This window comes from Pseudophryne corroboree, chromosome 10, assembly GCF_028390025.1.
Source record: "Pseudophryne corroboree isolate aPseCor3 chromosome 10, aPseCor3.hap2, whole genome shotgun sequence".
NCBI classification, from domain to species: domain Eukaryota; kingdom Metazoa; phylum Chordata; class Amphibia; order Anura; family Myobatrachidae; genus Pseudophryne; species Pseudophryne corroboree.
The window spans coordinates 16,367,976-16,381,958 of record NC_086453.1 but is presented as its reverse complement, the minus strand read 5'-3'; the positions used below and the strand labels follow the sequence as shown (position 1 = coordinate 16,381,958).

The following is a 13,983-nucleotide window of genomic DNA, read 5'->3' as shown; positions in this document are numbered from 1 at the left end:
ACTCACACATTACCCCCCACTGACACACACTGCCCGCTCCAGCTGTATATCACCCCCTCACACACACTACCCCCCACTGACACACACTGGCCCCTCCAACTGTATATCACCACCTCACTCACACACTACACCCCACTGACGCACACTGCCCGCTCCAGCTGTATATCACCCCCTCACACACACTACCCCCCACTGACACACACTGCCCCCTCCAGCTGTATATCACCTCCTCACACACACTGCCCCCTACAACTGCATATCACCCCCTCATACACACTACCCCCCACTGACACACACTGGACCCTCCAACTGTATATCACCCCCTCACACACCATACCCCCCACTGACACACACTGCCCCCTCCAACTGTATATCACCCCCTAACACACACTACCACCCACTGACACACACTGCCCCCTCCAACTGTATATCACCACCTCACACACACTACCTCCCACTGACACACACTGCCCCCTCCAGCTGTATATCACCCTCTCACACACACTACCCCCACTGACACACACTGCCCCCTCCAGCTGTATATCACCCTCTCACACACACAACCCTCCACTGACACATACTGCCCCCTCCAACTGTATATCACCCCCTCACACACCCTACCCCCCACTGACACACACTGCCCCCTCTAACTGTATATCACCCCCTCACACACACTACCCCCCACTGACACACACTGCCGCCTCCAACTGTATATCACCTCCTCACACACACTGCCCCCCACTGACACACATTGCCCCCTCCAACTGTATATCACCCCCTCACACACCCTACCCCCCACTGACACACACTGCCCCCTCTAGCTGTATATCACCACCTCACACACACTACCTCCCACTGACACACACTGCCCCCTCCAACTGTATATCACCCCCTCACACACACTGCCCCCCACTGACACACACTGCCCCCTCCAACTGTATATCACCCCCTCACACACACTGCCCCCACTGACGCACACTGCACCCTCCAACTGTATATCACCCCCTCACACACCCTACCCCCCACTGACACACACTGCCCCCTCTAACTGTATATCACCCCCTCACACACACTACCCCCCACTGACACACACTGCCCCCTCCAACTGTATATCACCCCCTCACACACCCTACCCCCCACTGACACACACTGCCCCCTCTAGCTGTATATCACCACCTCACACACACTACCTCCCACTGACACACACTGCCCCCTCCAACTGTATATCACCCCCTCACACACACTGCCCCCCACTGACACACACTGGCCCCTCCAACTGTATATCACCCCCTCATATACACTACTCCCCACTGACACACACTGCCCCCCCAGCAATATATCACCCCCTCACACAGACTACCCCCCCACTGACACACACTGCCCCCTCCAACTGTATATCACCCCCTCACACACACTACCCCCCACTGACACACACTGGCCCCTCCAACTGTATATCACCCCCTTAGGTGTATATCACACATACTAACCCCCACTGACCCCTCTAGCTGTATATCACCCCTCAGGTATACAGCACACACACTGCCCCCTCCAGCCGTATATCACCGCCTCAGGGGGGTAATTCTGAGTTGATCGCAGCAGGAACTTTGTTAGCAGTTGGGCAAAACCATGTGCACTGCAGGGGGGGCAGATATAACATGTGCAGAGAGAGATAGATTTGGGTGTGGTGAGTTCAATCTGCAATCTAAATTGCAGTGTAAAAATAAAGCAGCCAGTATTTACCCTGCACAGAAACAAAATAACCCACCCAAATCTAACTCTCTCTGCAAATGTTATATCTGCCCCCCCCTGCAGTGCACATGGTTTTGCCCAACTGCTAAAAAATTTCCTGCTGCGAACAACTTGGAATTACCCCCCAGGTGTACAGCACACACACACACTGCCCCCTCCAGCTGCATATCACCCCCTCCGGTGTATATCACACAATCACACATTCTGCCCCCTCCAGCTGTATATCACCCCCTGAGGTGTCAGGTGTATATCACACACAGTGCAGCAGGTGTATATAGAGTGGGGGCTCCATATGCCCCCCCCCCCCTTCTCCCCACGCCACACACACATGATGATGATGATGTAGAATGTTGGGACAGTGCCCCCCATCCCCAGCCTGTGCAGCAGCAGCAGCATCCTCCCATCCTCTCCCCCAGATAGAGCCTCCTCCTGCCCGCGCTGTGTCACTCCCCCTCCTCCGTCTCCGCTCCCAGCAGCAGTAGCATCTGCCGTCTCCGCGCCGCTCTCTCCCTCTGGTAGGTTCTCTCTGCGTCCCCACTCCCCTGCACCCCAATATACCCCCTGCCGACCCCCCCCCCCAACACCGCTACTGCCTGCATCCCCCCAACACGCTACTGCCTGCACCCCCGTATACCCCCTGCGCCCCCCCCCCCCAACACCGCTACTGCCTGCGCCCCCGTATACCCCTGCCCCCCCAACACGCTACTGCCTGCACCCCCGTATACCCCCTGCGGCCCCCCACCCCAACACCTCTACTGCCTGCGCCCCCGTTTACCCCCTGCGACCCCCTAACTCCGCTACTGCCTGCGCCCCGTATACCCCCCCCAACACTGCTACTGCCTGCACCCCCGTATACCCCCTGCCGCCCCCCCAACACCGCTACTGCCTGCACCCCCTGCCGTGTGTAGCCCCCACATACACAGCTGCTGCGCGCAGACCCCCCTGTATACCCCCCTCTCTCTGCAGCCAGGGACCCCCTCTCTCCTCTCCAGCCAGCAGCAGGTGCCCCCCATGTAGCCCATTCTCACGATAGCAGCGTCGGACCCCTCCCCCTCCTCCAACAAGTCTCCCCTCCCCCAATTCTCCCTCACCTGTCTCTGATACCCTATGGGGTTTCCCTCTCTCACTCTCTCCCCCCCCCCCAGCCCTCCACACCTCCTTCTCACGTGTCCCTATGTCCCCTCCCGCACCCCATACGCCTCTGACCCCCGGGCTGTGCTGCACAGCCCCCTCACCCCTCCTCCTGTCCTGACATCCGCGTCACAGTCCAGTTACTGACCCTGGACTGCACTGCCCCCCCCCCCCCCCCCCCCCCCAGTCCCGTTTCCCACGGGCTGTGCTACCACCCCCCAGTTACTGCCCCCGGGCTGTGCTGTGTCGTCGTCCCCCGGCCCCAAGTCACTGACCCCAGGTGCTGTGCTGTCCCCCCACTCTCCCAGTCACTGACCCCCGGGCTCTGCTGTCCCCCAGTCACTGACCCCCGGGCTCTGCTGTCCCCCAGTCACTGACCCCCGGGCTCTGCTGTCCCCCAGTCACTGACCCCCGGGCTCTGCTGTCCCCCAGTCACTGACCCCCGGGCTCTGCTGTCCCCCAGTCACTGACCCCCGGGCTCTGCTGTCCCCCAGTCACTGACCCCCGGGCTGTGCTGTCTCCCAGTCACTGACCCCCGGGCTGTGCTGTCCCCCAGTCACTGACCCCCAGGCTGTGCTGTCCCCCAGTCACTGATCCTCTGTGCTGTGCGATCCCCCAGTCACTGACCCTCGGTGCTGTGCTGTCCCCCAGTCACTGACCCTCGGTGCTGTGCTGTCCCCCAGACACTGACCCTCGGTGCTGTGCTGTCCCTTATTCACTGACCCTCGGTGCTGTGCTGTCCCCCAGTCACTGACCCTCGGTGCTGTGCTGTCCCCCAGTCACTGACCCTCGGTGCTGTGCTGTCCCCCAGACACTGACCCTCGGTGCTCTGCTGTCCCTTATTCACTGACCCTCGGTGCTGTGCTGTCCCAATGTCACTGACCCTCGGTGCTGTGCTGTCCCCCAGTCACTGACCCCCAGGCTGTGCTGTCCCCCAGTCACTGATCCTCTGTGCTGTGCGATCCCCCAGTCACTGACCCTCGGTGCTGTGCTGTCCCCCAGACACTGACCCTCGGTGCTGTGCTGTCCCTTATTCACTGACCCTCGGTGCTGTGCTGTCCCCCAGTCACTGACCCTCGGTGCTGTGCTGTCCCCCAGACACTGACCCTCGGTGCTGTGCTGTCCCTTATTCACTGACCCTCGGTGCTGTGCTGTCCCTCCACAGTCCCAGTCACTGACCCCTGGGCTGTGCTGTACCCTCCCAATCACTGACCCCCATGCTGTACTGTCGCCCCATAGATACCACTCTCCGCTCCCCCAGCCGAGGATGTGATCGGGGGTCTCCGCCTGGCGAGTGATCAGCGTCCTCCGGAGTGGGCTGTGATCGGTGTCCGTATTCCCGGGATCCCAGGTCCATCATGTCCGAGGTGCTGCCATTCAGCGAGGCCGAGCAGCGGGGGCACTACGCGGACGGAGGGGGGGATATGGCCGGACAGATCCCCCTCACCTGCCGCCTCCAGGACACTGGCAACTTCTATGGCAGCTCCGGGCAGGGAGGCGGCAAGCGACCCCCTAAACTCGGGCAGATCGGCCGCAGCAAGAGAGGTGAGTGCCGGACCCAAAAAAATCACATGCATCCCCTCTCATCACTGTCCTGCATCTTGTGTGTCCTGCATCTTGTGTCACCTGCTGCACCCTGTGTGTACCCCCTTATGTCACCTGCTGCACCCTGTGTGTACCCCCCTATGTCACCTGCACCCCCTCTCATCACTGTTCTGCATCCTATGTCACCTGCTGCACCCTGTGTGTACCCCATATGTCAACTGCTGCACCCTGTGTGTACCCCCCTATGTCACCTGTTACAGCCTGTGAGTACCTCACCTGCTGCACCCTGTGTGTACCCCCCTATGTCACCTTCTGCACCTCGTGTGTACCCTCCTACGTCACTTATACCGTGTGTTCCCTCATATATCACCTGCTGCACCCTATGTGTACCCACCTGTCACCTGCTGCACCCTGTGTGTACCCTCCTACGTCACCTGTACCGTGTGTACCTCGTATATCACCTGCTGCACCCTGTGTGTGTCACCCCCATGTCACCTGCTGCACCCTGTGTACCTACCTATGTCAGCTGCTGCACCTTATGTGTACCCTCATACGTCAGCTGTACCGTGTGTACCCTCATATATCTCCTGCTGCACCCTGTGTACCCCCCTGTCACCTGCTGCACCTTGTGTGTACCCTCCTACATAACCTGTACCCTCATATATCACCTGCTGTACCCTGTGTGTACCCTCATATATCACCTGCTGTACTCTGTGTGTACCCTCCTACATCACCTGCTGCACCCTGTGTGTACCCTCCTACATCACCTGCTGCACCCTGTGTGTACCCTCCTACATCACCTGTACCGTGTGTACCTCATATATCACCTGCTGCACCCTGTGTGTACCCTCCTACGTCACCTGTACCGTGTGTACCTCATATATCACCTGCTGCACCCTGTGTGTACCCCCCTATGTCACCTGCTGCACCTCGTGTGTACCCTCCTACGTCACCTGTACCGTGTGTACCCTCATATATCACCTGCTGCACCCTGTGTACTCCCCTATGTCACCTGCTGCACCTTGTGTGTACACTCCTACGTCACCTGTACCGTGTGTACCTCATATATCACCTGCTGCACCTTGTGTGTACCCTCCTACGTCACCTGTACCGTGTGTACCTCATATATCACCTGCTGCACCCTGTGTGTACCCCCCTATGTCACCTGCTGCACCTCGTGTGTACCCTCCTACGTCGCCTGTACCGTGTGTACCCTCATATATCACCTGCTGCACCCTGTGTACTCCCCTATGTCACCTGCTGCACCCTGTGTGTACCCTCCTACATCACCTGTACCGTGTGTACCTAATATATCACCTGCTGCACCCTGTGTGTACCACATATATCACCTGCTGCACCCTGTGTGTACCCACCTATGTCACCTGCTGCACCCTGTGTGTACCACATATATCACCTGCTGCACTCTGTGTGTACCCTCCTACATCACCTGTACCATGTGTACCTCATATATCACCTGCTGCACCCTGTGTGTACCCTCCTACATCACCTGTACCGTGTGTACCTCATATATCACCTGCTGCACCCTGTGTGTACCCTCCTACATCACCTGTACCGTGTGTACCTCATATATCACCTGCTGCACCCTGTGTGTACCCTCCTACATCACCTGTACCATGTGTACCACATATATCACCTGCTGCACCCTGTGTGTACCCTCCTACATCACCTGTACCGTGTGTACCACATATATCACCTGCTGCACCCTGTGTACCCTCCTACATCACCTGTACCGTGTGTACCTCATATATCACCTGCTGCACCCTGTGTGTACCCTCCTACATCACCTGCTGCACCCTGTGTGTACCCTCCTACATCACCTGCTGCACCCTGTGTGTACCCTCCTGCATCACCTGTACCGTGTGTACCACATATATCACCTGCTGCACCCTGTGTGTACCCTCCTACATCACCTGTACCGTGTGTACCTCATATATCACCTGCTGCACCCTGTGTGTATTCCCCCCTATGTCACCTGCTGCACCGTGTGTACCCCCCCTATGTCACCTGCTGCACCCTGTGTACCCCCCTATGTCACCTGCTGCACCCTGTGTGTACTCTGCTACATCGCCTGCTGCACCCTGTGTGTACCCTCCTACATCACCTGCTGCACCCTGTGTGTACCCACCTATGTCACCTGCTGCACCCTGTGTGTACCCTCCTACTTCACCTGTACCGTGTGTACCACATATTTCACCTGCTGCACCCTGTGTGTACCCTCCTACATCACCTGTACCGTGTGTACCTCATATATCACCTGCTGCACCCTGTGTGTACCCTCCTTCATCACCTGTACTATGTGTACTTCATATATCACCTGCTGCACCCTGTGTGTACCCACCTATGTCACCTGCTGCACCCTGTGTGTACCCTCCTACTTCATTTGTACCGTGTGTACCACATATATCACCTGCAGCACCCTGTTTGTACCCTCCTACTTTACCTGTACCGTGTGTACCACATATATCACCTACTGCACCCGGTGTGTAGCCCCCTATGTCACCTGCTGCACCTCGTGTGTACCCTCCTACGTCACCTGTACCGTGTGTACCACATATATCACCTGCTGCACCCTGTGTGTACCCTCCTACATCACCTGTACTTTGTGTACTTCATATATCACCTGCTGCACCCTGTGTGTACCCACCTATGTCACCTGCTGCACCCTGTGTGTACCCTCCTACTTCACCTGTACCGTGTGTACCACATATATCACCTGCTGCACCGTGTGTACCCTCCTACATCACCTGTACCGTGTGTACCACATATATCACCTGCTGCACCCTGTGTGTACCCTCCTACGTCACCTGTACAGCGTGTACCTCATATATCACCTGCTGCACCCTGTGTGTATCACCTCCATGTCACCTGCTGCACCCTGTGTACCCCCCTATGTCAGCTGCTGCACCTTGTGTGTACCCTCATATATCTCCTGCTGCACCCTGTGTACCCCCCTGTCACCTGCTGCACCTTGTGTGTACCCTCCTACATCACCTGTACCGCGTGTACCCTCATTTCTCTGACGTCCTAGTGGATGCTGGGAACTCCGTAAGGACCATGGGGAATAGCGGGCTCCGAAGGAGGCTGGGCACTCCAGAAAGATCTTAGACTACCTGGTGTGCACTGGCTCCTCCCACTATGACCCTCCTCCAAGCCTCAGTTAGATTTCGTGCCCGGCCGAGGTTGGATGCACACTAGGGGCTCTCCTGAGCTCTTAGAAAGAAATAGACTTAGGTTTTTTTATTTTCAGTGAGACCTGCTGGCAACAGGCTCACTGCAGCGAGGGACTAAGGGGAGAAGAAGCGAACTCGCCTGCTTGCGTCCGGATTGGGCTTCTTAGGCTACTGGACACCATTAGCTCCAGAGGGATCGACCGCAGGCCCAGTCCTTGGTGTTCGGTCCCGGAGCCGCGCCGCCGTCCCCCTTACAGAGCCAGAAGCAAGAAGAGGTCCGGAAAATCGGCGGCAGAAGACATCAGTCTTCACCAAGGTAGCGCACAGCACTGCAGCTGTGCGCCATTGCTCCTCTCACACACTTCACACTCCGGTCACTGAGGGTGCAGGGCGCTGGGGGGGGGCGCCCTGAGGCAGCAATAAAAACACCTTGGCTGGCAAAAATACCTCAATATATAGCCCCAGGGGCTATATATGAGGTAAATACCCCTGCCAGATTCCATAAAAAAGCGGGAGAATAGGCCGCGGAAAAGGGGCGGAGCTATCTCCCTCAAGCACACTGGCGCCATTTTCCCTCACAGCTCCGATGGAGGGAAGCTCCCTAGCTCTCCCCTGCAGTTTACAACACAGAAAAGGGTTAAAAAAAGAGAGGGGGGCATTTAATTTAGGCGCAGTATACATTATATAGAAAAAGCAGCTATAGGGGACATAACTCAGTTAGTCCCTGCATTATATAGCGCTCTGGTGTGTGCTGGCATACTCTCACTCTGTCCCCCCAAAGGGCTTTTGTGGGTCCTGTCCTCGTTTAGAGCATTCCCTGTGTGTCTGCGGTGTGTCGGTACGGCTGTGTCGACATGTTGAATGAGGAGGCTTATATGGTGACGGAGCAGAGGCCGATATATGTGATGTAGCCCCCTGTGGGGCCGACACCAGAGTGGATGGATAGGTGAAAGGTATTAACCGACAGTGTCAACTCCTTACATAAAAGGGTGGATGACGTAACAGCTGTGGGACAGCCGGCTTCTCAGCCCGCGCCTGCCCAGGCGTCTCAAAGGCCATCAGGGGCTCAAAAACGCCCGCTCTCTCAGATGGCAGACACAGATGTCGACACGGAGTCTGACTCCAGTGTCGACAAGGTTGAGACATATACACAATCCACTAGGAACATCCGTGATTTGATCCCGGCAATAAAAAAATGTGTTACACATTCTGACATTAACCCAAGCACCTCTAAAAATGGGTTTTTAGGTTTGGGGAGAAAAAACAGGCAGTGTTTTGTTCCCCCATCAGATGAATAAATGAAGTGTGTGAAAAGCGTGGGTTCCCCCGTTTAGAAAATGGTAATATCTAAAAAGTTACTCTTTCCCGCCAGGAGGATAAGTTACGCTGGGAGATATCCCCTAGGGTGGATAAGGCGCTCACACGGTTGTCAAAAAAGGTGGCACTGCCGTTTTAGGAACGGCCACTTTGAAGGTACCTGTTGATAAAAGACAGGAGGATATCCTGAAGTCTGTATTTACACACTCAGGTACTAGACGGAGACCTGCAGATCGTGCTGCTGCAGCGTGGTCGGTGACCCTGTCAAACATGAGAACATATTAAAGACGTCGTCTTATATATGAGGGATGCACAGAGGGATATTTTGCCGGCTGGCATCCAAAATGAATGTAATGTCCATTCTGTCAGGAGGGTATTAGAGACCTGTCACGGGACAGGTGATGCTGACTTTAAAAAGATTCTGCCTTATAAGGGTGAGGAATTATTTGGGGATGGTCTCTGGGACCTCGTATCCACAGCCACAGCTGGGAAGAAATATTTTTACCTCAGGTTTCCTCACAGACTAAGAAAGCACTGTATCAGGTACAGTCCTTTCGGCTTCAGAAAAGCAAGTGGGTCAAAGGCGTTTCCCTTCTGTACAGAGACAAGGGAAGAGGGAAAAAGCTGCACCAGTCAGCCTGCTCCCAGATTCAAAATTCTTCTCTCGCTTCCTCTGAGCCCACAGCATGACGCGGGGGCTCCACAGGTGTAGCCAGGTACGGTGGGGGGCCATCTAAAAAATTTCAGCGATAAGTGGGCTCGCTCACAGGTGGATCCCTGTTTCTTTCAAGAAGTATGTCAGGGGTACAAGCTGGAATTCGAGATATCTCCCCCCAGCCGTTTCCTAGATTATGGCTTGCCGACAACTCCCTCAGGCAGGGAGGCTGTACTAAAGGCAATTAATAAGCAGTATTCCCAACAGGTAATACTCAAGTGCCCCTACTTCAACAAGGACGGGGTTACTATTCTACACGGGTTGGGGTACCGAAACCGCATGGTTCGGTGTGACCCATTTATATTAAAATCCTTGAACACATACATAAAAAAATTCAAGTTCAAGATGGAATCGCTCGGGGCGGTTACTGCAAGCCTGGACGAGGGGGATTACATGGTATCCCAGGACATCAAGGATGCTTACCTGCATGTCCCCATTTACCATCCTCGCCAGAAGTACCTCAGATTTGTGGTACAGGATTACCATTACCAAGTCCAGACAGGACTGTACAAGGCACCGAGGGTGTTTACCGGGGTAATGGTCGAAATGATGATACTCCTTCGAAAAAAGGGAGTTTTAATTATCCCGTACTTGGACAATCTCCTTATAAGGGCGAGGTCCAAGGAGCAGTTGCTAGTCGGGGTAGCACTATTTTGGAAAGTGCTACAACAGCAGAGTTGGATTCTAAACAGTCCAAAGTCACAGCTGGTTCCTATGACACGTCTACTGTTCCTGGGGATGGTTCTGGACACAGACCAGAAATAAGTGTTTCTCCGGGAGGAGAAAGCCAAGGAGCTGTCATCTCTAGTCAGAGACCTCCTGAAGCCAAAGCAGGAATCTTTGCATCATTGCACGCGAATCCTGGGAAAAAGGGTAGCTTCCTACGAAGCAATCCCATTCGGCAGGTTCCATGCAAGAACTTTTCAGTGGGACCTGTTGGACAAGTGGTCCGGATCGCATCTTCAAATGCATCGGCTGATAACCCTGTCTCCAAGGACCAGGGTATCTCTAAAATGGTGGCTGCAGAGTGCCCATCTTAAGGAGGGCCGCAGGTTCGACATACTGCACTAGGTCCTAGTGACCATGGAGGCCAGCCTTTGAGGCTGGGGGCAGTCACACAGGGAAGAAAATTCCAAGGACTTTGGTCAAGTCAGGTGACTTCTCTACACAGGTAAGGCCTCTGCTTCAAAACCAGCCGGTACTGATCCAATCAGACAACATCACGGCGGTCGCCCATGTAAACCAACAGGGCGACACAAGAAGCAGGATGGCGATGGCAAAAGCCACAAGGATTCTCCGATGGACGGAAAATCATGTGTTAGCACTGTCAACAGTGTTCATTCCCGGAGCGACCTCCACCCGGGAGGGTGGGGACTTCATCCAGAAGTCTTCCAAAGGATGTACACCTTTGGGAAAGGCCACAGGTGGACATGATGGCGTCCCGCCTCAACAAAAAGTTATAAAAGATATTGCGCCAGGTCAAGGGACCCTCAGGCGATAGTTGTGGACGCTCTGGTAACACCGTGGGTGTACCAGTCATTTTATGTGTTCCCTCCTCTGCCCCTCATACCAAAGGTATTGAGAATAAAATAAGAAGGCGAGGAGTAAGAACGATACTCGTGGTTCCGGATTGGCCAAAAAGAGCTTGGTACCCAGAACTTCAAAAAATTATATCAGAGGACCCATGGCCTCTGCTGCTCAGACAGGACCTGCGGCAGCAGGGGCCCTGTCTGTTCCAAAACTTACCGCGGCTGCGTTTGACGGCATGGCGGTTGAACGCCGGATCCTGAAGGAAAAGGGCATTCCGGAGGAAGTCATTCCTACGCTTATTAAAGCTAGGAAAGAGGTTACAGCAAATCATTATCACCGCATATGGCGGAAGTATGTTGCATGGTGTGAGGCCGAAAAGGCCCCAACAGAGGAATTTCAACTAGGTCGATTTCTGCATTTCCTGCAAGCAGGAGTGAATATGGGCCTAAAACTGGGCTCCATTAAGGTACAGATCTCGGCTCTGTCGATTTTCTTTCAAAAAGAACTAGCTTCAGTACCTGAAGTTCAGACTTTTTTAAAGGGAGTGCTGCATATTCAGCCCCCGTTTGTGCCCCCTGTGGCACCTTGGGATCTCAACGTGGTGTTGAGTTTCTTAAAATCACATTGGTTTGTACCACTAAAAACCGTGGATCTGAAATATCTCACGTGGAAGGTGGTCATGTTATTGGCCTTGGCTTCGGCCAGGCGAGTATCAGAATTGGCGGCTTTGTCCTGTAAAAGCCCTTATCTGATTTTCCATATGGATAGGGCAGAATTGAGGACTCGTCCCCAGTTTCTCCCTAAGGTGGTGTCAGCGTTTCACCTGAACCAGCCTATTGTGGTGCCTGCGGCTACTAGGGACTTGGAGGACTCCAAGTTGTTAGACGTGGTCAGGGCCCTGAAAATATATGTTTCCAGGACGGCTGGAGTCCGAAAATCTGACTCGCTGTTTATCCTATATGCACCCAACAAGCTGGGTGCTCCTGCTTCTAAGCAGACTATTGCTCGCTGGATTTGTAGCACAATTCAGCTGGCACATTCTGTGGCAGGCCTGCCACAGCCAAAATCTGTCAATGCCCATTCCACAAGGAAGGTGGGCTCATCTTGGGCGGCTGCCCGAGGGGTCTCGGCTTTACAGCTTTGCCGAGCTGCTACTTGGTCAGGGGCAAACACGTTTGCAACATTCTATAAATTTGATACCCTGGCTGAGGAGGACCTGGAGTTCTCTCATTCGGTGTTGCAGAGTCATCCGCACTCTCCCGCCCGTTTGGGAGCTTTGGTATAATCCCCATGGTCCTTACGGAGTTCCCAGCATCCACTAGGACGTCAGAGAAAATAAGAATTTACTCACCGGTAATTCTATTTCTCGTAGTCCGTAGTGGATGCTGGGCGCCCGTCCCAAGTGCGGTGTATCTGCAATACTTGTACGTAGTTATTGTTAACTAAATCGGGTTATTGTTGAGCCATCTGTTGAGAGGCTCGGTTGTTTCATACTGTTAACTGAGTTTCATATCACGAGTTATACGGTGTGATTGGTGTGGCTGGTATGAGTCTTACCCGGGATTCAAAATCCTTCCTTATTGTGTACGCTCGTCCGGGCACGGTGTCCTAACTGAGGCTTGGAGGAGGGTCATAGTGGGAGGAGCCAGTGCACACCAGCTAGTCTAAGATCTTTCTGGAGTGCCCAGCCTCCTTCGGAGCCCGCTATTCCCCATGGTCCTTACGGAGTTCCCAGCATCCACTACGGACTACGAGAAATAGAATTACCGGTGAGTAAATTCTTATTATATCACCTGCTGTACCCTGTGTGTACCCTCAAATATCACCTGCTGTACTCTGTGTGTACCCTCCTACATCACCTGCTGCACCCTGTGTGTACCCTCCTACATCACCTGTACCGTGTGTACCTCATATATCAACTGCTGCACCTTGTGTGTACCCTCCTACGTCACATGTACCGTGTGTACCTCATATATCACCTGCTGCACCCTGTGTGTACCCCGCTATGTCACCTGCTGCACCTCGTGTGTACCCTCCTACGTCACCTGCTGCACCCTGTGTGTACCCTCCTACATCACCTGTACCGTGTGTACCTAATATATCACCTGCTGCACCCTGTGTGTACCCACCTACATCACCTGTACCGTGTGTACCCTCATATATCACCTGCTGCACCCTGTGTGTACCCTCCTGCATCACCTGTACCGTGTGTACCCTCATATATCACCTGCTGCACCCTGTGTGTACCCTCCTACATCACCTGCTGCACACTGTGTGTACCCTCCTACATCACCTGTACCGTGTGTACCTCATTTATCACCTACTGCACCCTGTGTGTACTCTCCTACATCACCTGTACCGTGTGTACCCTCATATATCACCTGCTGCACCCTGTGTGTACTCTCCTACATCACCTGTACAGTATGTACCCTCATATATCACCTGCTGCACCCTACGTGTATTCCCCCCTTATGTCACCTGCTACACTGTGTATACCCCCCAATGTCACCTGGTGCGCCCTGTGTACCCCCCTATGTCACCTGCTGCACCCTGTGTGTACCCTCCTACAGCACCTGTACCATGTCTACTTCATATATCACCTGCTGCACCCTGTGTGTACCCACCTATGTCACCTGCTGCACCCTGTGTGTACCCTCCTACTTCACCTGTACCGTGTGTACCACATATATCACCTGCTGCACCCTGTGTGTACCCTCCTACATTACCTGTACCGTGTGTACCTCATATATCACCTGCTGCACCCTATGTGTACCCTCCTACATCACCTGTACCGTGTGTACCTCA

The 13,983-nt window shown here is 54.5% G+C and overlaps 1 protein-coding gene across 1 annotated transcript in view; it reads left to right on the top strand.

The window, feature by feature from the left end:
* The first annotated feature begins 2,041 nt into the window (after positions 1 to 2,041).
* The window catches only part of CAMK2N1 (calcium/calmodulin dependent protein kinase II inhibitor 1), a 29,800-nt gene continuing 17,858 nt past the window's right edge, over positions 2,042 to 13,983 (top strand). The window contains exons 1-2 of the mRNA XM_063942156.1: positions 2,042 to 2,264; positions 4,120 to 4,425. Of these exons, the coding sequence (XP_063798226.1) occupies positions 4,239 to 4,425 (187 nt within the window). The 5' untranslated portion in view covers positions 2,042 to 2,264; positions 4,120 to 4,238. The remainder of the gene's footprint in view (positions 2,265 to 4,119; positions 4,426 to 13,983) is intronic.